The 27,188-nt window shown below is 47.2% G+C and overlaps 4 protein-coding genes across 4 annotated transcripts; 3 read left to right on the top strand and 1 right to left on the bottom strand.

Moving 5' to 3' along the window:
- Window positions 1-3,936: 3,936 nt before the first annotated feature.
- On the top strand, window positions 3,937-6,008 carry LOC117859696 (UDP-glucuronate 4-epimerase 6). The gene has a single exon (XM_034742862.2). The coding sequence runs from the start codon at window positions 4,184-4,186 to the stop codon at window positions 5,636-5,638; it is 1,455 nt and encodes a 484-aa protein (XP_034598753.1). The 5' UTR covers window positions 3,937-4,183; the 3' UTR covers window positions 5,639-6,008.
- Window positions 6,009-10,309: 4,301 nt separating this feature from the next.
- On the bottom strand, window positions 10,310-12,061 carry LOC117861536 (probable glucan endo-1,3-beta-glucosidase A6). The gene is made up of 2 exons (XM_034745109.2): window positions 10,915-12,061; window positions 10,310-10,818 (listed from the first exon to the last, which is right to left on the bottom strand). Exons 1-2 carry the CDS (start codon window positions 12,044-12,046, stop codon window positions 10,781-10,783), a joined length of 1,170 nt encoding a protein of 389 aa, XP_034601000.2. The 5' UTR covers window positions 12,047-12,061; the 3' UTR covers window positions 10,310-10,780.
- A 2,166-nt stretch (window positions 12,062-14,227) lies between these two features.
- On the top strand, window positions 14,228-17,391 carry LOC117862008 (MEIOTIC F-BOX protein MOF). The gene is made up of 4 exons (XM_034745519.2): window positions 14,228-14,371; window positions 14,588-15,532; window positions 16,975-17,154; window positions 17,248-17,391. Exons 2-4 carry the CDS (start codon window positions 14,630-14,632, stop codon window positions 17,389-17,391), a joined length of 1,227 nt encoding a protein of 408 aa, XP_034601410.1. The 5' UTR covers window positions 14,228-14,371; window positions 14,588-14,629.
- A 5,358-nt stretch (window positions 17,392-22,749) lies between these two features.
- Window positions 22,750-26,069, top strand: LOC117861964 (MEIOTIC F-BOX protein MOF). The gene is made up of 5 exons (XM_034745472.2): window positions 22,750-22,959; window positions 23,142-23,615; window positions 23,752-23,925; window positions 25,403-25,544; window positions 25,635-26,069. The coding sequence occupies exons 1-5, from the start codon at window positions 22,750-22,752 to the stop codon at window positions 25,697-25,699; spliced, it is 1,065 nt and encodes a 354-aa protein (XP_034601363.1). The 3' UTR covers window positions 25,700-26,069.
- Window positions 26,070-27,188: the final 1,119 nt, after the last annotated feature.

Raw genomic sequence — 27,188 nt, 5'->3', positions numbered from 1 at the left:
TCTCTCTCTCATGCTGATGCTGATGCTGTGTTAGATTGCATGCATCACTAGTAGTAGTAGAGATCGAATTGAATTAACCCTTGCTGCTTTTCTTCCGAATCATGGACATTGCTTCTGAACGCTGACAGCATCCACGCATACGACGAGCTCGAACAAAAAATTCAGGCAATCCAGGCTCTCCCAGTTGTAAGCCCATGCAAGCCCAGCTAGAATCCGGGCCCAATCCGCCGCCAGGTTCAGACTTTCTCTATCACTCCTATCCCTGTAGTAAATTCAGCGATCGACGAACGTAGCATCTACCACGCGGTATCCCGTGCATGCTGTCACCTGGTTACGAATACCTAGGCAATCTCTCTGCTGGTTTAGCTGATTTAATTAACTAGTGGTAGGATTATAGTAGCTAGCTCAGTTGACAGTTGATCTTCCTGGACAGTGACGACAAACATCCCGTGGCGTTTCACTTTCTGCCCGGTAAAGCGCGTCACTTCAGCATGCCTTCTGACCGGCTGTCGGCTAGTTAAAGTCAGGGTCTAAACTTTAAACTTTAGTGGTGTCACACATCCCGTTCGGATGCTAATTAGAAGGACTAAATATGAGCTAATTATAAAATTAATTGCAGAATCCCTATACTAATTCGCGAGAAGAATTTATTAAGCCTAATTAATCCATGATTAGCACATGTTTACTGTGGCAGCACATTATCAAATCATGAATTAATTAGGCTTAATAGATTCATCTCGCGAATTAGACTCCATCTGTGCAATGAGTTTTGTAAATAGTCTATGTTTAATACTCCTAATTAATATCCAAACATCCGATGTGACGGATACTAGAGGTGTATCCAAACACCCTCCAATCCAACGAGTTCTGTACACCTCGCTAGGATAAATTCTAAGGCCTTGTTTAGTTGCCAAAATTTGGAGGTGCCAAATTATTGTTACAGCACTGTAGCACACTGTAGCGTTTCGTTTGTATTTGTAATTATTGTCCAAACATTGACTAATTAGGCTCAAAAGATTCGTCTCGCAAAGTACAACAAAACTGTGCAATTAGTTTTTAATTTCATCTACATTTAGTACTCCATGCATGCATGTACCGTAAGTTTGATGTGATGGGGAATCTTCTTTTTGCTTAGTGCTAAAGTTAGGAGTTGGGGGTGAACTACACAAGGGCTAAATCTCTCTGCAAAAGTCAAATTGGCCTCTGCAATCGTCAGAGCAGAACAGCTGTTTGGAGAAACGAATTCGAGTTGAATTTTGGCAAGTTTGCCATCCATCGCGAGTGACCGATCGCCTGTTTCGTAGAAACGGTAGCGTGCACACGCGGTACCCCGCGGCCGCGCGCCGAGTTGGCCGTGAGTCAGGGGCACAGTGCCGATCGATCGGGCATGTGAGGCTCTTTAAACCCAACCCGGCGGCAGCTGGTGATGAGCTGAACCTGCTGTGAGACTCTGGCCCCAGCGAGAGCATTCATCAGGCACCGACGGCCCGTCGATCCATCGCCGCCGGATCGCCGTCGGGGAAACTGTTCGCCAACGTGCGCGCACCTGGGCTGAGCCGAGCCGAGCCGAGGCTTGTCCGCTCGGTCGTGTTGGCGTTGCGTGACCGAAGCTGCTGCTGCGTCTGCGCGCGTGTTCCGGCTCTCAAAACAGCGGTAACAACGGAGCACGCGCCCACGGTCACGCAGGCGACTCCAGCTTCCCAGTTTACAGAGTGGTAGGTACTCATGACACGTCAATGCAGTTGCTCTACCTCGAGTCCGCGTATGTACAGCAGTAGTGTAGACGTATCCGTATCCCGTACAGCTCCAAGAGGAGTACCGTGGCGATGGCGATGGACACCATGCGGTATTGTGGTAATTTGGTCAAAAGGGTGCGCCGCCCTCTGCTCTTTGGCGCTACTCCCGAGGCACGGCAGCATTTCCTCCGCCGCGTGGGCCCACACGTCACTGCGTGCGATCCGGGGCACACTGGTCGCCGATCAGCCGCTGATGCGTGATTGCTGACCTTTGTCGTAAAAAATACTCTGGTTTTGAATCATGTAATGTGACCACCTGACTTTACTACACGGACGAAATGACGCAACACACCGTGCAGAACACAGAGCCATTCTTTGATTCTTCAGGGGTGCTACAGCCTCGCGACTGAGGGGTGTTTGGCCCTCTAAACTTTACCTTTACCTGTCACATCGAAGAATATTTGATACTAATTAGGAGTGTAAATATAATCTAATTATAAAATTAATGAGTCTAATTCGCGAGACGAATCTATTAAACTTAATTAGTCCATGATTTGACAATGTGATGCTACGGTAACCATTTGCTAATGATGGATTAATTAGCATTAATAGATTCATCTCGCGAATTATTCCGTCTGTGCAATTAGTTTTGTAATTAGCTCATGTTTAGTTTTCCTAATTAGCATCCGAACATCCGATGTGATCCTGCTAAAGTTTAGCACCTCGTTCCAACACGCCCTGAAACACAAGGCTAGCTGCAACTGCAAGAATGTCAATCGGGTGAACTCTGAAGTGGACCGATGACTTGATGCAAGTTCGATCTCACCGTTTCAATCAAAAGATGCCTTTTCCTTTATCTTCGTGGGTGAAGTATGGAGGCTCCCTTACTCTACTTTCCTCAAAGGGAGGGATGAGAAAAGCAGAAGAGATCCATCAATGGAAACCCAAACCTTCCTCTCCGTTTTTTTTTTAAAAAAGAATCTGTATTAATATTCCAGCCTCTGTATCAATCGATACATATAGCTGTCCAACGTTAGAACCACGAATTAAGCCAAAAGCAAAAGGAGAACTATAGCACATAGTTCCTCAAAACAAAAAGAAAAATTCAAGTAAAGGATAGTGTCTGCCACTAAAACTCCATCCATGATTTGCGAAAAGCTCCGTCACTGTCCATTGAAGCATCAAAGTCTTCCTAGCCAGTGGTATCAAAGTCTTCTCGGCTACTACGTGCTACGAGCATCAAGTCCTTCCGTTCCCACAGCTTTACAAACTGGCGTCCAGCTCGGCACTCGACAGTACAGCCGCCGTAGCGCCCCACGTATTAGCAAAGATGAGAAAAGGTCAATGATCACGAGGAAACAAAGACGACCTTGAATTGAATCCTTGATTGGTTATCATAATCAATGCTGCCCATGTTACGCTTGCAAGAAGCTAAACTACCACGGTTTTACACCACCACCCAATTGGGGAGAAAACACCATGGTCAAAGTTTTTTTGCCCCCGAAAACAGGAGAACGGCATTCGGCTACGGCTACGGTAGACCACAGCTCGAAAAGAGCAGCAAAAACTCACTAGCACGGTAGCACCGACATCTCCTACGATCTCACTCTCACCTCTACACTTAAACAGCCTACACACTACGTTAAAAAAAAATCCTCAACAAACTGCTCCGTCCTAAAATAAACACACATCTCGCTTCCCAAGAAGCCAAACGTTTTTAAATTTGACTAAGGATATAGAAAATAGTATCAACATTATTATCTCAAAGTAAATTTATTAGGAAAGTATACTAAATGTTCAATCTAATAATACTTATTATACATCATAAATAGTAGTATTTTAATTAAACTAAAAAATTTGACTTTTCGATAAGTGAGATGTGCAATTTATTTTAGGACCAAGGAGTACTCACGGGCTTGAGAGGGGGGGGGGGGGGGGGGGGGCAGACAGCTTGAGAATAGATCTTCACTGTTTTTTTGGATACTTGGGTTATCAAGAGAAAAAAGAGAGAGAGCAGGGCTCTGAGTTGGATACTTGGGTGATGTTGATTGGCCGGCAGCTACCTGGCGAAAGCGGACAACAGCTCACTCATTCCCGCGCACAGCCTCGAGCCCTCACGCGGTGAATTCTGACACAGTGGCTGCGAGCGACGCGACATGACATCCCCACCCCGACGCCGTGATCCCCTCCTCCCGAGCTAACCACACCTGTTTTGGAAGCTAAGCTCCACCCTAATATACCACAGCCGCAACCAACCAAACCCGCGCCCCCCCTCTCCTCCACTCCACCTCTGCTTCAGCTATATCTCAAGCTCTCGCTCTCATCACGATCCATCACTATCGCACTCTCACTCTCCAGCTCACTCCCCCTCTCGCTCGCTCGCTCCCCGCTTCGCCTCGCCGTACTACCTAGCTCACACCCGCCGCTCCGCCGCCGAGCGCAGCAGGATGCCGGCCGGCGTGGTGGACGCGGCCGCCAAGGGCGTCAGGCTGGAGCGGCACGCGGCGGGGGCCGCGGTGCTGCTCCGCCGCGCGTCGGGCGCCAAGCAGCTCGTGTCGGCGTCCTCGCACCTCCTCTTCCGCGCCATGGTCCTCGCCACGCTCGCGCTCGTCGTCCTCTTCGCCGTGCACTACCCGTCCCTGCTCTCGCGCTCCTTCACCCTCTCCTCCGCGTCGCCCTCCTCCTCCTCCTCCGGCTCGTCGTCCTCGCCGCGGTCGCGGTCGTCGCACCGGAGCCTGCTGGGCTCGGGCGCCTCCTACGGGGGCGCGGCGTGGGAGCGTGAGGTGCGGCGCAGCGCCACGCCGCGGCGGGACGGGGGGCTCTCCGTGCTGGTCACCGGCGCCGCGGGGTTCGTGGGCGCGCACTGCTCCCTTGCGCTCCGGGGGCGCGGGGACGGCGTGGTCGGCCTCGACAACTTCAACGCCTACTACGACCCGTCCCTGAAGCGCGCGCGGCAGCGGCTGCTGGCGTCGCGCGGGGTGGCGGTGCTCGACGCCGACATCAACGACGGCGCGCTCCTGGAGCGGCTCTTCGCCGCGGCGCCCTTCACCCACGTGCTCCACCTCGCCGCGCAGGCCGGGGTGCGCTACGCGATGCGGGCGCCGCAGACGTACGTGGCCTCCAACGTCGCCGGGCTCGTCAGCGTCTTCGAGGCCGCGGCGAAGCACGCCGACCCGCAGCCGGCCGTCGTGTGGGCGTCGTCGTCGTCGGTGTACGGACTCAACACCGACGCGCCCTTCTCCGAGGAGCACCGCACGGACCGGCCCGCGTCGCTGTACGCGGCCACCAAGAAGGCCGGCGAGGCCATCGCGCACGCGTACAACCACATCTACGGGCTCTCCATCACGGGGCTCCGCTTCTTCACCGTCTACGGGCCGTGGGGACGCCCCGACATGGCATACTTCTCATTCGCACGCAGCATCGTCGCCGGCGAGCCCATCACGCTCTTCCGCGCCGCCGACGGCGCCGACGCGCGCCGCGACTTCACCTACATCGACGACGTCGTCAAGGGATGCCTCGGCGCGCTCGACACGGCCGGCAGGAGCACGGGCTCCAAGTCCGGCAAGAAGAGGGGCCCTGCGCCCCTCCGCGTGTACAACCTCGGCAACACCTCGCCGGTGCCCGTCACCCGCATGGTCGCCATCCTCGAGAAGCTCCTCGGCAAGAAGGCGCACAAGCGCGTCGTCACCATGCCGAGCAACGGCGATGTGCCCTTCACGCACGCCAACGTCAGCCACGCCGCCCGCGACTTCGGCTACCGCCCCGCCACCTCGCTCGAAGCCGGCCTCCGGCATTTCGTCGAGTGGTTCGTGCAGTACTACAAGCTCGGCATCAAGGGAAGCAATGTCCTCGCCGGCAAGACCACCAAGAGGAAATCCATGGCCATGTCTGCCGCATCGTGAGTTGCCGCGCCGCCGCGGCCGCGGCATGTTCCCCGGCCCGGCCGTCGTCCACCAAGTGTGCATGCATTCTCTTGTCCTTGGAGGCTAGCTAGCAGAGTCCTGTAACTTTGTAAGTGCTTATTTGTTTAAGCCTTGCCGCTTTGCTTCTTCATGATGCATGCTACCATGGCGGTGCTTAGTGGCAGGGAAAAGGATCCATGGCTAAATTAAGCTTGAGAAAAAGTAGAAACAAAAGAGAGTGAGGGTATGGTATAGATAGACAACAGAGCAAAGCAAAGGACAGCCATGGCTGACCAAAGATGAGGTCACTGGCTTCCTTTTGCTTCAGATTATTCTGCTCACATTATTACTATTTTTTGGTCAGATACTAGATTTCACTGTCACATTTGAATCATGCCAAGAACTCAAAGTCTCAAAGATGCGGCGCTTGATGTAACTCCAAGCGATTGCAGGCTGCCAAAACTGCATTGTTTAGGTTTTGGCGGTGGACTTGATGCAGTTCCTGCATTTTCCCCCATATATAAACCTGTGCAAATTCGGGCATTGCATTTGCCCTTTTGTTGCGGTTCTCTGCACCAGGGTATCTTACTGCATGTGGAGCGATTGCGCGTTCTGTTCTCTGAATTTTGTTGCAACGCGGCGTGACTGCGTGAGGTTGGTGGCTGGTGAGAGCAGACAGCAAATGAATTTGTTTGGGCCTTGGTACAGCTCCTTTTTCGCATGGTGTAGACGACGGGGAAAAAGGACAGCTTGTACGGTGGTACAGTCCTTGGTTTCTTGGTCTCTTGCAACTGTCCAAGTTAGGATGCAAAGAATCTGGATTTTTAGTGGAAGCTAGTCCGCTCCGGATTCCGGGATTCTGAGAATTCATAATCTAGCTTCATAAAATTCGAGGCAAAATCTATTCTGTTTGGAAGCCGATCAGATTTTGGATTTTGGATTCTCAAAATCTCTGGTCATCCAAACGGGCCCTTATCAAGTACGTGCGATCATCCTCACTGCAATTCTTGGCAGTGTGAACCGAGAGGCAGCGTCTGTTTTTGCAGTGCCTGGCCTATGCGGACACCTGGCTGATCCGCATTTGTGCGCGAACTGGAACTGTTTTATCTGCATGACTGGATTCGAATTCCAAACAGGCATTGTTGGATTAGCAACAGTGATATTTTTTTTTGAAAAGTTAGCAATAGTGATATGAAAGGATGACGAAATACGGGCTTGTTCGCTTCAGCTTATTCAACCGGCTTATCAGTCATCAAACAGTATTTTTCTCTCACAACAAATCAGCCGTTTCAGCTTTTCAGCCGGCTTATAAGCTGAAGCGAACAGGCCAACAGAAGACATTCCACTGTGAGTGCACCTCGGATTCCTACGGAGCTCCGCTCATTCCCATGGCCATTCGCCCCATTATCCATGCATGTGCCCATCCATGCCGTGAGGACGATCCCTGTCCACTCAGTTCCTGCCTTCATAGTTCACACCATGGCACTCGTCTACCTGCAATTTCAAACCAATGAAGTGTGAACACGATCTCCACTAGAACCACTGAGTATGCATACATACATGATACATACCGAAACAATGTCTCTGAAACTCTTGATATTTGAGCACTGACAGTCTGAATCGTGGCAACGAGGTCTCTGAAACTCTGAACTTTTTGAGCACTAAGAGTCTGCATCTGAACTCTGAATTTTTTTGAGCAATGACAGTCTGAATTATGGTGATAAAGAGCAAAGTCTCAATTGTGGTAATCTTTTTCATCGAAAAGAAGACAGTTTGAATCTGATTCTGGACTGGGCATCTTCAGGATTGATGCTGGCAACTGTCATTGCACTCCCGTTCTCACCTGCTTGATGTCAAAAAGGTCAGGTGATAAAAGCAGCATTACTACAATGAGCTACACTGCAACTTTCCAACTAATCAGTCCTTCTAAGTACTCAGTGACAGCATGATAAATTAGTGCAATCTACTGGTACCACTTGAGCTACAATACATACAACTACACAAAGTCTCCAATGCCCACTGGCCTGGCCTGGTACTGTACAACTAGGCCTGGCTGGTTTTATTGTCACTATTGTACAAGAAGCTTTGGTCCCCATGGACATGGTGAGCTGTAGGATTTAGCAGTCTTTGACTTGCATCAGCATGAGGTTAGGGAGGTGTTTGACCTCATCTAACTCCGGTCCCCTTGTTGCTTCACAACTTGCAAATTCTGTGACCTGAGCTTTTCACTTTTCACTGACAAAAAGAGCCATGGATGCAGCTGCATGTGTATCTGAATACCCTGACCACTGAGATTGCAAGTTTGCAGCTTGTCTTTTCCAACTAGTTCCACCCTGAGTGACTGCTAATTGCTCACCCCATGTGTGTTTGTTCCTTCTAACCTTTTCATGATGCCAAATAGGTTTGCCTGTACATCACCAAGAAACCCAGCTAGGCTGCAGCAATGGCCCAGCAGCCCACCCCCTGACCCATAAACCTAAGAATTGGTTAGTGAATTCAATTTTGCTGGTGCTTGTTACTGTTGCGTCTAACTTCTGAAAGGGCATTGAAAGCTGTTTTCCAGGACAGGTGACTTAACCATATGGTTCCTGCACATCCAGGACTCCTATGATAATAACTGAATAACTGAACAGGCAGTACATGTAAACACCCCCCCCCCCCCCCCCCTTTCCCCCCCCTCTTCCCATTCCACGAGAATTGGAATCCTGGTCTGTCAAAACTCAAAACACGGTACCAATTCCAGACCATCAAAATAGGAATAGGCCAGATCAGCATTTGGAGTTGCACTTCAGTGGTTAGTGGCAAAAGCTAGATTTTAATTTGGAGCTGTTATCTTTGTGGTATTGCATTGCAGACTTGCAGTACATCTACACCTGCCATGCCTCTTTTTTCCTGTCTCGTCCCTTGTGGTTGAAGCCATGCATGGATCATTGGACGAATGAGCTCGAGCTTTCGCTTTTTTATCAGCAGATCTTGCATCAGACAACACTATCTCACAAGAGCTTTTCATGATCCAGCATCGAGGATATCGAGGTAACCAATGTATGCTATCACTCATCACACAGATTCACAGAGGTTTCTTCATTGAGTTGCCTGCAGCAGTACAGCACTAGTGCCCCTTCTTTTTTGCCAACGCCTTTTTTTCGTTTGTGCTGCACAGCCGCACGGCAACGCTTCTGATCTGGCCGAGCCACCTGCATCGACCGACCGAAGCTCGTGAGACAATCGAGGACCTCCCTTCGTGCCTGTTGGAAATTGAGGTGGTCCTAGTACCCACTAATCTAAGAATCTACGCTTAGGACACCAACTCACTCTAGATCCAGAGTTGTGGAACAGTGCCCTTTTCTGCATGCTCGATTGATCCTGACTCGGTGACTCCCGACCGCCCCCAAAAACACACTCTCCCTCCTGAAAAAATTAAGCGGCCCAAAAGTCATCACGAACCACAACAATATGGGCTAACTGCGGTCTTGGTTCAGTTAAAGCCCATCCGGCAAACGTTTCCAGTCCAGTCCGCGCGGCCCACGGAACGCAGCCGAATTAAACAAGTGAACAGACGGAATTGCCCAACGAACCAGCACGAGCACGAGACGGGTGGGAGCAGCCGGCATCCCGACACCTGTCGCCGGAATGGGGTTCGCCCCACGTCTCCGAACGCAACGTTTCAGAAGTGGCCGTCGCCGCCTTGGCTGGCTGGGTGCGGTGAAGCAGAAGCAAACCAACCCGGCCAGCAGAGAGCTCCGAGCGAGAGCAGAGCAGCGGAGCCAGCGCGATTCGTCCTCACGGAACCTCCCACTCCAGGTGGAACGAGCCGCCCACGAGCCTCCCCGCGACCGGCGGACCGGACGGCGCCGCCGCCGGGACCACGCCACTGCCCCGACCAGCTCGCGCGGCCGCGGGGGCCTGCTGCTGTTTTCCCTCGAGCGCCCGATTTCGGCCCGGGTTTGGATTTCGGCTCCTCGCGAAGTCGGGGCCTCTAGCGTCAGGTTGATCCGAGATCGGGGAGGAGGAACTGCCGCGGAAGGCTTCGGGCCTCCTGCTCCTGCTGCTTTCCGGAAGCTTCTGCGGTGTACGGCTCTAAGCGGCTGTAAGTGGTGATCATGGAAGAGGGGTCTCAAGGGTTTAGAGCTAGCTAAAATATGCAAGGCCTAAATACCAAAAGCACAGAAAAGGTTCTACGGGCAGATGGATTGTACTTACCCTTCTGGCCTTCTTCTCAGGTTGACCGGCGACCGGCGGCCGGCGGCTGATGTATTTTCAGAGAGCAGCTTAGACAAGGACCAGCGACGCGCCGACGCCTGCTGGGGTTGGGGTGGCGAGTGGCGGCGCGCCCTAGTTGGTATACATATATACATGGCGAAGCATTCTGCAATGGGAAAGTTCAAAATACTCTTCCAAATTTGCCTTGAATCCCGGATATTCCGGAATTACAATCATCAGGCCTAATAAAGGGCCTAAGGGCAAATACAGTGCTACACGTCAGCGGTCTCATAGGTCGTCTCATGCAGTGCCACGTGGGATTTTTGATGATGTGGAGAAGAGAGAGCGAGGAGAGAGAAAGAGGTCGTTGCTTCGCGAAAACAACCACCTCATGAGCTAAATTGTAGGACTACGAGACAACTTAACAACCATTGTACGAGTTATTGCTGCTATGCAACTCATAATATTTTGGTTGCCTGTTGAATCATCTCAAGATTACGTATCAATGCATGAGACCACCTATTAGACGACACCAATGTACTTGCTCTAAAACTTGATAGGGTTCGGCAGATCGAAAATTCGCCGCGGCAAACTCGTGGAGCAATTTAAACAAACAGAGCAACAAAGAATTCGCCGCCGGCGAACTAGGAGGAGCAGTTTAAACAAAAACCAAAGCTTCCAAAGTTCGCCGCCGATGGGCTCGGAGAGCAATTCAAAGTAGTTTTGCTTTGTGGATAGGAGATATAGGCAGGAGAGCTGCCTGCAAACCAATGTAATTAACCTGAGAGCAGTGCTACACTGACTAGAATTACAGCGATGCTTTGCTCATCAAGTTCCTACAGAGAAATGGAAAGAATGGTAGCAATTCTAAGGGCATCCATGGCGATGGCCTTCCTCACTAGCTAATCCTATGTGATGATGCTATCAGCTCCTGCTGCGTTGTTAGTCCAGAGAACTTTGGAACTTGCATGATCCATGGCCTGCAAAACACGTAACAGATCAATGGCTGAAATGCAGGAGCAGAAGGAACAAGATCAACACACTCAGTTGACGAGTGCTTAGTTGGATGAACTCACTTGGATCCTTGGTGGTGGTCTCCGCAAGTCCATTGAAGAAGCAGGTGCCCCCAGCGTTCCTGAACTGCTGCCAGTAGGAGTTGAACGCGTAGCTGGCGTGCGCGTCCAGCGTGTCCGGCTCGTGGCACGCGCCGCCGGGCTGGATGGCGGCGCACGTCCCGCTCCCTTGCTGGCACGCGTACTCCAGCGCAGCCTGCACCGCCGTCTCGTTCGCCGCCTTGCCTTCTCCGCCGGCCAGCACGCACCACGCCGGCGAGCTGTCCGTGTCGCCCGCGGGCGGCAGCGGCGGGTACGACCGCGACGGCCGCTGGCCGGTGAGGTCGACCTCGTACACCCTGGTCTGGTTCGGGTAGTAGAGCCCCCAGTGGCGCTCGGTGCCCGGCCCGGGCTTCTGGTCCTCGTTGTAGAGGGAGAAGAGGAACACCGGCATCTTGGCCCCCGGCCGTGCCGGTGTGCCGGGGTTCTTGGACATCCGCGCGGCGAGGTTGCGGTTGTACGTGGCGGCGTTGCGCACGTTGGCGCCGGCCTCGCCCGCGTCGCCGGCGCTCGGCCAGCCGGTCTCTGAGACGGCCAGCTTCACGTTCCCGTACCCGAGCCTGTCCATGGCGGCGACGACGGCGTCGAGCATTTGGTCGAGCAGGTTGGTGTAGGTGAGCCCCGTGCCCGGGTCGACGTAGTGGGAGCTCGCCGCGCCCTGGAACAGGGCGTAGTCGAGGGAGATGGTGTCGCGGTTCGCCGCCCACGCGAAGTACGGGTACGCGTCGACGAAGTAGAAGGAGCGCGTGGCGTTCAGGAACCGGAGCAGCGGCCGGATCACGGCCTCGGCGACGTCGCCGCGGAACGCGCCGGCGGACGGCGGGTAGGAGGCCGAGAGCGCGTCCATGGCTAGCGTGGTGCCGAGCTTGACCTTGCGGATCCCGTGCGCGCGGAGGGCGCGGTGGAGGTTGGCCATCGCCGGCACGATGGCCCGCCACGTGGAGCCCGCGGCGGCGCGGTTGGAGAGCACCTCGTTGCCGACGAGCAGGTACATCACCCGCGCCGCCGGGACGTGCGGCGCGAGGTTGGCGGCGACCCAGCCCTCCGCGGCGGCGCGGGAGGAGGCCAGCGACGGGATGGCCTCGTTCGGCACCATGACCGCGACCGGCAGCCCCGTCCCGGCCAGCGCGCGGAGGATGTCCGGGTTGGCGTCGTAGATCTTCACGGCGCCGGCGCCCGCCGCGCGGAGGAGCTGCACGGAGCGCGCCGCCGAGGGGAGGTCGTCGGCCACCGTGCCATAGTTGACGCCGAGGCCGCGGCACCTCCCTCCTGCACGCAACGCGCCAAGAGACTCGTCAGCGAAACAGCAGAAACCATTCAACTACCACTAGCTGTTCAGCAGTAATAAACAACTCGACGTGAGGATGTATATATCTAGATGGCGCGGCGGCCGGAAGGGGAGACGTGATCAGTCACCAGGGCAATGGCACTCGGGGTCGGTGGCCGCGACGGCATTGAGATGGCACGCGAGGGCGGCGGCGAGGAGGAGGACGGCGACGGCGCGGTGGGAGGAGGACGCGGACGGCGCCACGGTGGCGGCCGCCATTATTGCTTGGGTTTGTGAGTTTGTTATTCGATCAGGTGGAAGGGAGCAGTGACTGTTTATATAGGGTTAAGTGGTTGGATAAGCCAGAGAGTAATTAGAAAAAAGAAAATGAAAATAAAACGTGAAGAATACACAGAGACACAATTCCGAACTCCGAAGGGCAAAGCTTTCGCGCCTTGTGCGTATGAGGTGGCGGAGAGATCGGCAGGGCAGCACGTCGGGGGCAGCGCCGGGAGTGGTTGACGTGCGGCGCGCGGCGGGCGTGGTCAGCGTCTCAGCGATTTCATCGGGGGAGGCGCGGCGGAGAAGAAGGCAGGCCAGGGCATCATGGGCCGAAAGCGCAAGGAAGAGTGTGGGCATCGCATCCGACTCGCCGGCATCCTACGGGGTCCTATCTATATTCCGAAAGGTGTATAACAATTAAATCCATTACTATAACTATTGCCTGGCGCTAATTAGCTAATTATTCTATTCTATTGTAGCCTTAGGGGAATGAAACAAATGTTGGATGAGAATTGTTGAATCAATATTTTTTAGAAAAATGTTGAATCAACATTTTTTAGAAAAAGTTGAATAAATATTTTTTCAGGAAAAGATGAACCAACATTTTTTCGACAAAGTTCAGCCAACATTTTTGGAAGCTTCTTCTCCGGCGACGACGAGTGGCTCGGTGGCGCCGGGGGCGTGTGGGGGCCACGCCGGCGTCGGGGGCGAGACCGCAGCAGGGTCGGGCTGCACAGCGGCGCTGGGGCGGCAATAGCGGGGGTGGAGGAGGCAGGGGTAGAGTGATGTGTGTTAGGGTTGTGGAGATCCAATGGTGTGAGTTATTTTGCATGAATCTCAAATGAGGGAGAAAAAAATCTTCCGAAAAATGGATAGGTTTTCCACCCTACGGGATGGAGGATGCGAGTCGAGTGGCTGGCGCGTGCACTAGGCTAGAATTGTGGGCTTGTGGCCCCATGCTGGGTTTATTTAGTTTGGGTTTTGGTTTGATTTGAATTCGAATTTGAATATAATTCAAATTGGAGTTGGGTTCGGACCTTGGATTATTCATAGAATTCTAAAGTACTCAAAGCATTCATGTTTCTTTTGTTTGAGTGTAAATATTCAAAATAGTTTGGAGTATTAAGAGAGAGGGTTATCTTTTATGGTTATTTGAAGGAATTTTTTTAAAGATCCTTATTTTTAAATGTTTAAAATTTGGGGATGCTACACCCAGGTGATAAATATTCCAAATCGTTGAAGAGAGAGACCGCTCTTAAGGATAGTAAAAAAAGTAAAACCCTCAAAATTTAGAGCTAGCTATGCTTTTCAGCCTGGCCCATGCTAAGGTGTTGGGGCATTACTTTTAGCACGTGTCACATCAAATATTTATATACTAATTAGGAGTAGTAAACGTAGACTATTTACAAAACTCATTACACAGATGGAGGCTAAACGGCGAGATAAATCTATTAAGCCTAATTAATTCATCATTAGCAAATGTTTACTGTAGCAACACATTGTCAGATCATGGACTAATTAGGCTTAATAGATTCCTCACCGTTTAGCCTCCACTTATGTAATGAGTTTTGTAGATAATCTACGTTTAATATTCCTAATTAGTATCTAAACATTCAATATGATGGGTGCTGAAAATAAGTAAGAGTCATCGAAGCAGGCCTGAAATCCCAGGCGCGGTTCCAGGTCGTCATCCAAACAGGTCATAACTGTCCTTATAAAAAAACCCGGTGTTTTCTCCTTTATTTACTCCCACCGTCCCGGCGGAGCAGGTTTATTTCCGGCGGCGGTTCGGCTAGGTCATCGTTCCCCGGCGATCCTTTAATCGCTGCAAGCACCTGGACGGGTGGACGGCCGAGTCCACGCACATCTCCGGTCAGTCAGCCTCTGCGTATGTTCCTCCGATCCTTCTTCTTTCACCACCCTCCTAATACTTTACCCTGATTATGATGCATGATAGCCCAAGAATTCCTCAAATCAATCGTCATTGTGCAAACTTTGCTCTTTTCCTAGTCCATCCAGTTTCGACAACTTGTTGTCGAATTAGCTTCTGGATTTCTTTAAACACGGTGCGTTTTTTTTTTCCTACAGCGACTGCCAATCCGCAGATCTTGCTTCCTGCACTGTGCGCCCATGGAGCCCCACAAGAACAGGAACAGGAACAGGAAGGAGACCCATGGAGGCAGCTCCACCGGGGACCGGCTGAGCGCGCTGCCGGACTGCCTCCTCCACGAGATCATGTCCCGCATGAAGGCCCGGCAGACGGTGCAGACCTGCGTGCTGTCCCGCAGGTGGCGACACCTCTGGCGCTCCGCCCCCTGCCTCGACCTCGACCGGACAGAGTTCTTCGAGAGCAGCTACGGGCTCCCGACCCAGGAGGAACTCCACCCGACCCAGGAGCAGCTCGACAGGTTCCAGGATTTCGGAGACTCGCTTTTGCTCAATCGTGAGGACGGATCAGGCCTGGACACGCTGTCCCTGCATCTACTGGATACTCACGCGAGCCGTATGGATGCTGGTAGATGGATGCGCTACGCCTTCAACTACTGCTCCCTCAAAGCGCTTCGCTATGAGATCTTCGGCGGCGGGTCTCATACCTGGATCAAGATGCCTCCGGATTTGGGGCCCAGCCTCACAGGGCTACACCTTGCCAACGTGTCCCTGGACGAAAGATTTGCGGAGGTGGTCGGTTCGGTGTGCGTGGCTCTTGAGGTTATGGAACTGGAAGAATGTGAGATCTGTTGTCGCAGTGTCACCTCTAACTCACTGGGGAGCTTGGTTATAGATGATTGCTACATCGATAACGGCGGCCATGACGACGACCAGCTGGTTATAACGGCTCCTCGTCTTACTTCCCTGCGAATACTCGACTGGGGTACCCAGTTAATTTCACTAAACGAGATGTTGTCCCTTGAGAAGGCGTCGATACTTATCGGTTACCCCGAACTCAAGACAAGTTTCCGAAATTATCAACTCAAGCTTCTTAGCACTCTATACAATGTGACAAGTCTGGAGCTGTCGGGCTTTCTTCAAAAGGTACGCCTTTCTTTCTTTGATAGAAAGATATTTGTGTGTTGAAAGTCACTGTTAAATTTCTGTTATTAGCACCTCTTAGGAGAAGCACCCTAATGAATCTATCGCCTGGAATCATGGAAAAAAGAAATATAAAATTTACATCACAAATAGGGTATGCTCAGATTTTGAGACATTTTTGCCGTTACTGGTTTCCTGTGGGAATCTAAGGACAAAAAGAAACGTAGTAGAAAGTTTACCTGCAGCAAACATTGCAGGGTGCAAGTGATGATGTTCACTTTTATTTTTTACCTGTTCTGCGGGCAAGGAGGTTTTCCTTCCTAGCTCGAAAATGAGCAACCTTAATTGTAGACTATTCTACACTCATTAGTTATTCCCCATGCCAAACTCTTAGAATTAGGCTATCCATCTATTGTCAGTCATACATACAAGTTTTCTTTTTTTTCACCGAACATGGTTTTTTTTTTCCTACCATCAGAACAACAAGGTGAGGTGGAAAATGTCATCATTGTATATAGTATCACCAATTTATAGCAACGTAGCCTGAGGGTCTTCTCAGCATATCTTGGAATGTCGTTTTCTTGCACATCTACATAAAACTTATTTTACTTAAATGATATTACTAATTTACTATTTACTCAGCCCTTATTTTAGCTTACTATTTAAGTTGTTGCGTATTGCCATAGAGACGATGTAGTCGCCTTATTAGAGGATGATCTTGCTTCCCAGTTTGGAATAATTTCATTCATATATACCATCATTTTAGTTGTAATTTTTATCTACACCACCAGTCTGTGCCAATGACATGACAGGTAGTGTCACTCAAATACAATTTTAGTCTGGATCTAAGATGCACTTAAAATGGCGGTGTAAAAAGAATCACCCATTTCTATTTGGTAAAACAAAGAAACACAGAATTTTCCTTGGACACTTGATTAATTTGGGCTTCGCTACCTGAATATATAGGAACTGAAATAGAAGAAATCAGCCATTACATCTGATTGGGTCTTAACTGTCATATTTCATATAAGCTTCTAAAATCAATCTAGTAGAAGTCATCTCTGCAGATTTGCCCTTAGTTATCGACTCTAACATTCACGCAGCTTTCTCTTAAGAGTACTGACAAAACATATTCGTTTATCTATTTACGCATGTAATGTGTGAACGACTTCACTACCTAAATACATAGGAACAGAAACAGAATAATCAGCCATTACATACATCTGATCAGTCTTAACTGTTATGTTTCAGATAGGCTTCTAAAATCAATCTAGTTAAACTCATTACTGCATATTTGCTCTTATTTATCGACAACCTCTAACATTCATGCAACATTCTCTTGGGAGTACTGAACCAAACGCTAAACAAAACATGATATTCGTTTATCTGCTTGCACGCATGTAATGCGTGAACGACTTAACTAGTTGTATCTCTCTTGATTTCAGATGCTGCCAGATGTAAAGCCAGTTGAATTCCCTACATTCAACCTTAGAACCTTGCTGCTGTTTGACTGCAGTTTTTTTCAAGAAATGAACTATTTTGGTTTTAGTGACAATTTCCAGTTACTGGGCCCCTTGCTGCAGAACTCTCCTAATTTGGAGAAAGTCACCATGCGGTCTCATGAGGTACTTATTTCACTTTTCTTAAAGTCCTTTGTTCCTCTTGCATGAAGTAGCTCACAGCTGGTAACTTACATGAATCCCTCGCGATGGAAACAGCTCCGAGGAAGTGCTATCTTCAAGAGGCCAAAGTTTGCTGAACTCGTATATAATAATGGTGACGATATTCAGGAGCTAGTCCATTTTCTGCTCGGCATCTCAGACCGTGCACCGAAGAATATTCTAGCACTTACCAAAGTATGAGCAAGTGAAGAACCCAATAAGTCTACGAGCTTGATTGATACCACCTGCTGTAAATGTAAGGGAAATGAATCTACTTCTCAACTTTTATCAAGATGATTATTTAAGGGGCTCGCTGCTGTATTGTGTGCTATCTTGGACTAGTAGTGATGCTTTTCTCTGCAATGTTCTTTGCTGTCATCTTGTGATGTAAGCTTGGTTTGCCCATCTATATATATATATATATATATATATATATATATATATATATATATATATATATATATATATATATATATATATATATATATATATATATATATATATATATAGCAACTCTCTAATGATCTAGAAGAAGAGTATGTTTTTCTCTGCAATGATCTAGAGGAAGAGTATGTACGTAACAGTGAGAGTGAGGAGGAGGAGGAATTAATTAACAGTACTTTTCTCAATCACTTATGTGGTGATCTAGTGGAAGAGATCTTTGATGATGACAGCTATCACCTAAGTTGTGATTTCAAGGCTGTTTTTAAGAAAAAAAAAAGCTAGTGCACTATCTTCTAAGAAGAACAAGTGCAAAGTGAAATTTTTTAAGAAATTTAAGAAGGGTTCAAAATGAAAGGAATTTTTTGGAATAGCGGAGGTCTTGGTGACTTGGCTAAATCTAGATTTCTTTATGATACTTCTAAGGAGCAACAATTATATTTCATTGCTCTCTTGGAAACCAGTAAAAAGAACTTCTCTCACATTACACTTAGGAATTTTTTGTGGTGGGAGGAATTTTTTGTGGCATTGGACTGAACCTCATGGCAGATCGGGAGGTAATTTATTGGGAGTAAACTTAGATGTCTTTGATATCGGTAGCATTGGTGAATGTGACTTTTATATTAAATTTCACCTTAGAAATAAAGAGGATGGTTTCAAATGGATTCTAGCAGCAGTTTATGGAGCTGCTCAGCCTGAATACAAAGAGGCTTTCCTAGCCAAGCTAGTTCATACTTGCAGCAAGGAATCATTACCTCTCTTGATTGGTGGGGTTTTCAACATTACTAGTAATCCTAGTGAGAAAAATAATGATAGATATGATGATCGATGGCCCTTTTTGTTTAATGATGTCATAGACAGCCTCAATTTAAGGGAGCTAGAGTTGTCTAGATAAAAATTTACTTGGGCCAATTCATTGAGCACTCCTACATATGAAAAACTTGACAGAATTTTGGTAAGCACAGAGTGGGAACAAAAGTTTCCCTTGTCAACTGTTGTGGCAATGAGTAGAGAAATCTCTGCCCACACACAATTACTTCTCAATAATGGAACCGGGACACATAGTAGTAGTCAGCCTTTGTTTTGTTACGAGCTAGGATGGCTGCTACGTGATGGCTTTTACGAGATGGTTCTGGAGGTGTGTGGTATAAGGAGAGTAAAGGCTCAACTCCTATGCAGGTTTGGCAAAATAAAAATAGATGATGTAGACAGTTTCTAAAAGGGTGGGTCAAAAATGTAAGCGGAGCATATAAAAAAGGAAAAGAAAGAGCTCATTAAGAAGGTAGATGAGTTAGATAAAAAAGCTGAATCAGAACCTTTGAAACAGGAAGAAATTGCTTTAAAGCATGAACTCAAAGAAAGACTAGCCTTCCTACTTAGAGAGTAGGAGATTAAATGGTACCAAAGGTCAAAAACCACTAAATTACTCAAAGGGGACATAAACACAAAATATTTTCAATTGGTAGCAAACGGGAAACATAGAAAGACAAGGATTTTTCAGATTGACCAAGAGGAAGGAATAATAAAAGGTGATGATAACCTTAAAAGGTATATTACAAACTATTATAAAGGTCTTTTGGGCCATCATAGATAAATAACTTCTCTATGGATGAGTCTCAAAAGACCGATATTCCTCAAGTTTCGGAAGCTGAGAATGAATTCCTTACATCCGGATTTACTGAAGAGGAGGTTAGAGAATCTATTTTTCAAATGAAACATAATAAAGCTCTAGGGCCGGATGGTTTTCCCACTGAGTTTTATCAAAAGTTTTGGGAAGTCATTAAAAATGACTTAATGGCGATGTTTAATGACTTCCGGGATGGCAATCTACCCCTCTATAGTATTAATTTTGGAATTATAACACTGCTGCCAAAACGAAAGGAGGTAAAACAAATTCAGCAATACAGGCCGATTTGTCTCCTAAATGTGAGTTTTAAAATTTTCACGAAAGTAGTTGCAAATAGGGCAGCTACAATTGCTCAGAAAATTGTGAGACGGTCCCAGACAGCGTTCATGACAGGAAGGAACATTTTGAAGGAGCAGTAATTTTGCATGAGACTATACATGAATTACATAGGAAAAAGCTTGATAGGGTGGTGCTGAAATTACACTTTGAAAAAGCATATGACAAGGTTAGTTGGTCTTTCCTACAACAAACACTTAGAATGAAAGGTTTCACTCCAATATGGTGTCAATGGATAGAGAATATTGTTAGTAAAGTAAGTGTGGGTATTGAAGTAAATGATGATGTTGGGCATTACTTCCAAACTAGGAAAGGATTACGGCAAGGGGATCCTCTCTCACCTCTTCTTTTTAATCTAGTTGCGGATATGCTTGCAATTCTTATTACTAGAGCCAAAGAGCATGAGCAATTTCGAGGAGTTGTCCCACATCTGGTTGATGGGGGTCTCTCAATTTTACAATATGCCGATGATACTATCCTTTTTATGGAACATGATCTAGAGGATGCAAAAAACTTAAAATTAGTACTATGTGCTTTTGAGCAGTTATCATGCCTTAAAATCAATTTCCATAAAAGTGAAGTATTTCTATATGGTGAGGCACAAGCTCATGCAAGAGAGTATGCAAAGTTGTTTGGGTGTAAAATGGGATCCTTCCCTTTTCTACACTTGGGAATTCCTATGCATCATCGTAGGTTAACCAGAAAGGATTGGTTAATGGTAGAGGAAAGATTTTAGAAGAAGCTTGCTAGTTGGAAAGGGAAGCTCCTCTCAGTAGGAGGCAAACTAGTTCTGATTAACTCTGTCCTTTCAAGTTGACCTATGTTCATGTTCTCTTTCTTTGAAGCTCCTAAAGTTGTTCTCAAGAAGTTGGACTACTATAGGTCTAGGTTCTTCTGGCAGTCGGATGAACATAAGAGAAAATATAGATTAGCCAAATGGAGTATTCTGTGCACTCCAAAGGAGTTAGGAGGTTTAGAAATTTTGAATTCGGAAATTCACCTTTTGAGCAAGTGGCTTTTTAAACTCCTAAGTGAGGATGGTGTGTGACAGGCCATTACTTAGGTAACTAGACAACCCGGAGATTCTCAGTTCTGGTCTGGACTTATGCATAATAAATCCATTACTCAGGTAACAAAGCCATTACAGAGGTAAATCAAATCTAGTAGCTCGCCTGGCAGCTCACGCCGCACCAGGCCGCCTGCGCCGCGCCGGGCAGCTCGGCCCACGCCCACCTGCGTTGGCCATCTCGCGGGGAGGGAGCTAGGAGGAGGAGGTCAAGGAGGCGGGGAGGGAGGGAGCAGAGGGAGAGGAGGGAGGCGGGGAGGAAGGGAGTGGAGCAGAGGGAGGAGCGCCGGCCATCTGTGCTGAGGGAGAGGAGCAGATAAGGGAGAGAGAGAGAGAGGAGTCAGAGAGATAAAGGCTGGCATTATGGATATTTTAGTTGGTGGCTACAACCGGGACTAAATCGGTCCTTTTAGTCCCGGCTGGAGCCACCAACTGGGACTAAATCCATTTATCCCGGCTGGTGGATCCAACCGGGACTAAAAGCTCTAATTTTATCTCGGTTGGAACCACCAACCAGGATTAAAAGGGCTTCGAGGGACTATGAAATTTAGACATAGGACTAATGCCTCTTTAGTCTCGGATCCAATTTGTTTTAAGATTTTTATCCAAGGATCAAAAGTCGTTTCTCTACCGGTGCTAGTGGGAAACCTGCGCGTATGCTGGACAACAGTTGCGGTGGCTGCCACTAGCATAGCATATGTATGGGGTGAAAAATGGTCCATTTTTTAGCATGTTTGTTTATACTGTCGGATGAGCACTAACGGAACACGAACGTAGAGAACCATTCTGCCTAATATTTGGAAGGATCCCCGTTTTCATATAAGAAGATTTGGTATTATTACTTTATATGGTTGGCAAGAAATGTTAGATCTGATCTAATGATCAATTATTGCTAATACATGATCACATCTGCTAATTACATGGTTTAGTGCGTACCAGCGTTGTAGTTGGCCTAGCTAGAAGTGTCAACCCATTATGACATAACGTTAACCCAAGTTGTTTTTTATTGTTCCTTTCCGTTTTGAAGTCCCTTGTGGCCGACTCATTTTGTACATTGGTTTCATATTAAAAGAATTTAATTTCAAGAAATAATATGTTCGAAGTGCTACTAGTACATTTTCTTGTACAATATCTAAAAGGTTCCATATTATATTTTGAAATGTTTCATGCTATATTTTTGGTTTGTTTGTACGGTGAAATCCATTATTCCTTGGAATGTTTTTATTTTTCTGGCAATTAACACCCATTGTCCTTTATACCTTGATTCTCTTTCACATTATATTTTATGTTTTTCTAGTGCATTGTATGTTTCTTTTTATATTATTCAGATGTTCCATGATATGTTACGAATTGTTTCTATGGTACAATTGCATTGTTCTAATAGTCGGATTCTATTGTTTCTCAATTTTTAGATATCCCATAATGCGTTTTGAATTGTTCCCGCACTATCACAATACTGCTCTCTCTAGTATGTCCGTGCAATATCTTTACAACCTTTTCATGTTATTTCCAAATATTCCTTGTTGTATAGTACTTTGAATTGTTCCTATATAAAATTCATATTTTTTGTATAATTGATTAATAATATTTTTGGTTGCTGGAAATGCCTAACTAGTCATCCCGGACGAACAATATTTATGTTCGGGCCAACACATTTTCAACCGAGGGCTCCTTTGAACGCAGGGATTTCACGGGAATTTGACTGGAAATAGAAAAAAAAAACTCCATTACAAAGAGGCCTGAATGATATTTTAATGGCACTAGCCCACCAGTCAAATGTCAGCCGACCAAACCCAAGAATCAGCAAATGACCTCCGGCCCGCCAGGCTATTTCAAACTACGCCAGCCCAGGCCCCAGCAGGCCGAATAAAACATTGGGCCTAATCAAACCGTCAGCCCCCCAAAGAAGGTTCGAGGGGAATCACGCCCGGGCCGCCGGTTCTGCTTCTTCCCTTTCTGGCTTCTTCTCCGGGGCGATCGGCGAACGGCAGGGTTGATCCGGCACGGGACGGGAAGGCCTGTGCTGTGAAGCTCGATCCCGCCCGCGCCGCGCCCCCTTCGCTTCGCCGCTCTGAACAAGGCTGCCGCGATGGCCGCCGCCGCCAATCGGGCCCGCGCGGCCGGCGGCTCGATCCACGACCGCCTGAGCGCCCTGCCGAACGACCTCCTCCGCTGCGTCCTCTCCCTCCTCCCGGCGCAGCAGGCCGTGCAGACCACCGCGCTGTCCAGGAGGTGGACGGATCTGTGGCGCTCGGCGCCCGGCATCAACCTCGACATGCGGGATTTCCGGAGGACGAGGGCTGGACGGAGGCCTGGGAGAGGATGGAGGACTTCGCCAACCACCTGCTGATCTTGCACAACGAGCGGTGCCGGGACGCGTTCCGGTTGGTTGCATTGTTTGTTGGCCCCGATTCGTTTCGGCAGATCGACAGATGGATCCGTCGTGCCGTCAAGGACGACCCTCTGGTGCTAGAGATCTAGGTTCTGTATGACGTTGAGGATCCTGATCCATCTCGGTATCAGTTACCCCATCTGAGCTTCCCTGCTGGTTGTGGCCTTAAAAGGTTGGAGCTTACCAGTGTCTCTTTGGATGATTCTTTCGCGGAGCGGCTCCGTTCTTGGTGTCCAGACCTCGAAGATTTGGTCCTCGATCAATGTAGCATTAGGTTTTCTCGCATTGAATCCGACAAGCTGAAGAATTTGGTTGTTCAGTATTGTACAAATGAACCTGCAGCTGCAGATGTATTTGTTATCAGGGCTCCTCGTGTTGCTTCCCTGCGCCTGGACAATCCTTATCACAGATATGAAAATGGGGTTTCGTTATATGTACGGAATTCCCTTGAGAGGGCATTTATCTCTATTGGCCCTGGTGAATTCCCTCCAAGAAGTGAAGCCAGGCTTATTGGCAGCCTATGCGGTGTGACCAACTTAGAGTTGAAAGGTTTTCAGACGATGGTATTTATGCCTTCCATGCTAGTTTTTACTCTTATGTATTTTTGTTAAGTGCCATGTCATGTGGAGGTTTTGTGTTACTGAACTAACTAGTATAGTCGATCATGACTTTGATTTAGTTTCATTATCTCTATTTCAGGCAATGCTGGATAAGGAATTTGATAAAGTCTCAATATTTGGAAACATGAGAACCTTGTGTCTTGACTCGTGTTTTTACAACCCCAGCAACTGTGATTTACACAAATTCAAGGCTGTTATGAGATTTCTGCAAAAAGCTCCTAATCTAGAGAAGCTTACTTTGAAAAATTTCCGGGTAGGTTCGGTTGAATCTGTGACTCCTGTCTATCTGCAAGAATGTCTGACATGATTTTGTTACTACTGAAAGTACTTGGAAGGTTCAAGCAGGATGAAGCAAAAGGCCAAAACAAGCTGGCTTACATGAATTAATTTGTTATTTTGTTTCTTGTGCCGTAGGTAACAGATATCACCTATAATCCATGGTTTTGTAACTCGATGGGAACTGGTTCTTACTGGTCAGCATTGCTGTAGAATTTTTGCATGACTTGATAAGTAATCAAATGAACATGTTGGTTACAGTTAACAAAAAATTGGATAAGAAATTGAATCGACATTAGGGAAGATTCAAATTTTGAAAATTTTGCCAGGTGATGAGAGGAAAATGGAAATTTTAGTGCCTGTTTGGTAGAGCTTCTCTGGAGGTGATTCTCTATGAGAAGTGATTCTGTGGCTGAAAGTGATTCTCTAATAATTCTCTGATAAACTACTTTTTCCATGACAGAGAATCACTTCTCAGAATCAGAAGAAGCTACTTTTTTCAGCTCCCAGCTCCTAGTTCATTCCAGAGAATCACTTCTCAGAATCAGGCTAGAATCCGTTTGCCTGTCTGACACCGTTTGGTAGAGCTCCCCTGTTCTTCCTGAGAATCAGGAGCAGAAGCTCTGCCAAACGCACCCTTAGAATGTGTGAGCGTGGTGTTCAGATTTTTCACCTGTTCTGTTTGCTCAGGAAAGGAACCCTTGTTTATAGAAACTTTTCCATGTTCTTCATTTGTGCCTGCTGCTAAGATTTCGATCATGCAGATAATACATAATACCGAGTGTATAAGTTCTCCTTTTTTTCTCACTGGACCAAAACTAAATGTTTCCTGGTCAAATTGCTCATTTTCATTTAAAAATCACCTGATGGCTTGTTTGCATAGAAGGCATTCCCTCCCAATACATGTGGATTGGAGTGGAAAATGAACTAATTTTGTTGTCAATCCATCCCAATACATATGGATTTGAGTGGACTATCCTCCGTCCAAACATGGCCTAAGTTGGAAAAATACCATCAACATGCTTACTAATCAGCCTCAAATTGTCTGGTGCCAGTTTACATATCTTTGTGATTTCATTCTTATTCAATTCCTACTGCATTCTGCAAGATAGTTATCTTAGTTTACCCTCTGAATGTTTTGTTAGTTTTGTTTATTTCTTGCCTACAATCTGCTATGCAATACAATTTCCTTTGTCGGGAGCGCATCATGATGTCATCAGTCTCTCTGAACTCTGTCCCCTTCTTATATAAAGAAGCACTGCACCTGCCCCCTACATTGTTTGAAAGAAAAAAAAAGATTTTTGTGTTAAGCAATATTAATACCAAAAATGAGGTGCTATCTTTAACGTGCTAGTGACATTATTTCGCATGAATGCAATAATATGAAACCCGTATGTTAGTAATTATCTGTGCAGTGCAGTTGGTTGGTTTAACAGGCTGTGTCTTGATTTCAGGTCTCACAAGTTGTTGAACCGGTGGAATATCCTAAGCTCGAAAACCTGAGAACCTTATTCCTTAATAAGTGCGATTTACATGATAATTTTGGGATACTGCAGTACTGTTTGCGGAACTCTCCTAATTTGGAACCTTTGCAAGGTACTTCATTTGTTTGTGTCTTAGCTAATGGAACTCTTGTACAATGTATCTTCCTCCGTTACTTATGCAAATCCTTTACAATGGAAACAGCTCTCGGATGTTTCCACGTGAGGGGAAGGAAAGGCCAGGTCAAAGAAGATATATTCTCGAGTTAGTAACATGGTGCGTTTCAAATGTCCGAAGCTAAGTTCTACTGAAATCATGTGCGGCGAAGATGATGCCAATATTCGAGAACTGGTCAGGTTTTTGCTGGACATGTATGCACCAAAGAATACTATAACGTTCACCCAATTATGAAGAAGTGAAGAACCTATCAGCCTGACTCTAGGCGGCCTATGTTGAAGTTTCTACCTGTCAACTATTTTCGGACGCATTGTCTTCCGTAGATATAAGGCAACAAATCTATTTGACCTTCTCAAGATTAGTTAAGGGTGTGGTTCATGGTGTTGTGGTGCCTTGATGGAATAATGTAGCCTAGAATCCAGAATAAGGGAAGAACGTAAATTATTGATCTCTTGAGCGAAATGCTGTCTGCAATGCGTTGTTGATTCTGATTAGCTCAGCTTGAGTTATCCATCGCCATGTTTTGTTGTAGGCATGAATTCTTCGTTCTTGTAAAGTGCAGCCATGTGTTGCGTAGCCTTGTGCTTCAGGGATTATTATTGCTTGGCTACATATATGATGTGAACTGCCAATCATAGATAATCTAAATCCTCTAACTCTATACTCCATTCCCTTATTGAATAATTTTCTCCAACTAAATGCACCCTTCATCCCAAGTCTCGAATAATTTTCTCCAACTAAATGCACCATTCGTCCCAAGAAGCAATGAAGAGTTTCGCATACACGTTGTTGCAGTACTGCTTGTCCCACGGTTGCGTAGGCTCTATCAGGCATCAGCTGCTGTGCGCAATGTGCACCTTCCATAACCAAAGGAGGAACGAACCGTGGGAGCAGAGGAGCCACCCCTTGGTGCCGGCCCAGCTAGGCAGACCATGGAGGTTGGCAGTGGCTCCCTAGGCCAAGTAGCAACTAAGGGGTGTTTAGTTCTTTAGGACCTCCAAAAATTCCTATCACATCGAATATGGATACTAATTAGGAGTATTAAACATAGAGTAATTATAAAACCAATTTCACATATACTAATTAGGAGTATTAAATATAGACTAATTATAAAACCAATTGCACAGATGAAGACTAATTTGCGAGACAAATCTATTAAGTCTAATTAGTCCATGATTTGACAATATGGTGCTACAGTAAACATGTGCTAATGATGGATTAATTAGGCTTAATAGATTCGTCTCGTGAATTAGCCTCCATCTATGTAATTAGTTTTATAATTATGTCATATTTAGTCCTTCTAATTAACGTCCGAATATTCGATGTAACATAAATGTTTGTCCGGACTAAAGAGCCAAACACCCTCTAAGTCAAGCGTTTATTGTTATTTACATGAGCGATGGAGTGAAGGAAGAGGATTAGGAGGAGAAAAGAAAGGCAGTGCCGAGGAGGTTTTTCAGCTGTATTATGCATTTTTTTAGCAAGAGGAAGGCGACATTGTTTACAATTTTTTCCTTGCAAGTTGAGGAGCCCAGTGATAGAAAGATTACAATGCGAGGAAAAAAAATAGTGATTTATTTC

This window comes from Setaria viridis, chromosome 6, assembly GCF_005286985.2.
Source record: "Setaria viridis chromosome 6, Setaria_viridis_v4.0, whole genome shotgun sequence".
NCBI classification, from domain to species: Eukaryota; Viridiplantae; Streptophyta; class Magnoliopsida; order Poales; family Poaceae; genus Setaria; species Setaria viridis.
This window is presented reverse-complemented; position numbering and strand designations above follow the sequence as displayed.

Bases quoted from the DNA above. Each gene is read 5' to 3' on its own strand.
- LOC117862008 (XM_034745519.2), top strand. From the start codon at position 14,630: ATGGAGCCCCACAAGAACAGGAACAGGAACAGGAAGGAGACCCATGGA. The intron at 15,533-16,974 runs GTACGCCTTTCT...TCTTGATTTCAG, and splicing joins TGTCGGGCTTTCTTCAAAAG to ATGCTGCCAGATGTAAAGCC. The intron at 17,155-17,247 runs GTACTTATTTCA...CGATGGAAACAG, and splicing joins TCACCATGCGGTCTCATGAG to CTCCGAGGAAGTGCTATCTT.
- LOC117861536 (XM_034745109.2), bottom strand. From the start codon at position 12,046: ATGGTGCCGAACGAGGCCATCCCGTCGCTGGCCTCCTCCCGCGCCGCC. The intron at 10,819-10,914 runs GTGAGTTCATCC...CGTGTTTTGCAG, and splicing joins GACCACCACCAAGGATCCAA to GCCATGGATCATGCAAGTTC.
- LOC117859696 (XM_034742862.2), top strand. From the start codon at position 4,184: ATGCCGGCCGGCGTGGTGGACGCGGCCGCCAAGGGCGTCAGGCTGGAG.
- LOC117861964 (XM_034745472.2), top strand. From the start codon at position 22,750: ATGGCCGCCGCCGCCAATCGGGCCCGCGCGGCCGGCGGCTCGATCCAC. The intron at 22,960-23,141 runs GCTGGACGGAGG...CTAGAGATCTAG, and splicing joins GGGATTTCCGGAGGACGAGG to GTTCTGTATGACGTTGAGGA. The intron at 23,616-23,751 runs GTATTTATGCCT...TCTCTATTTCAG, and splicing joins TGAAAGGTTTTCAGACGATG to GCAATGCTGGATAAGGAATT.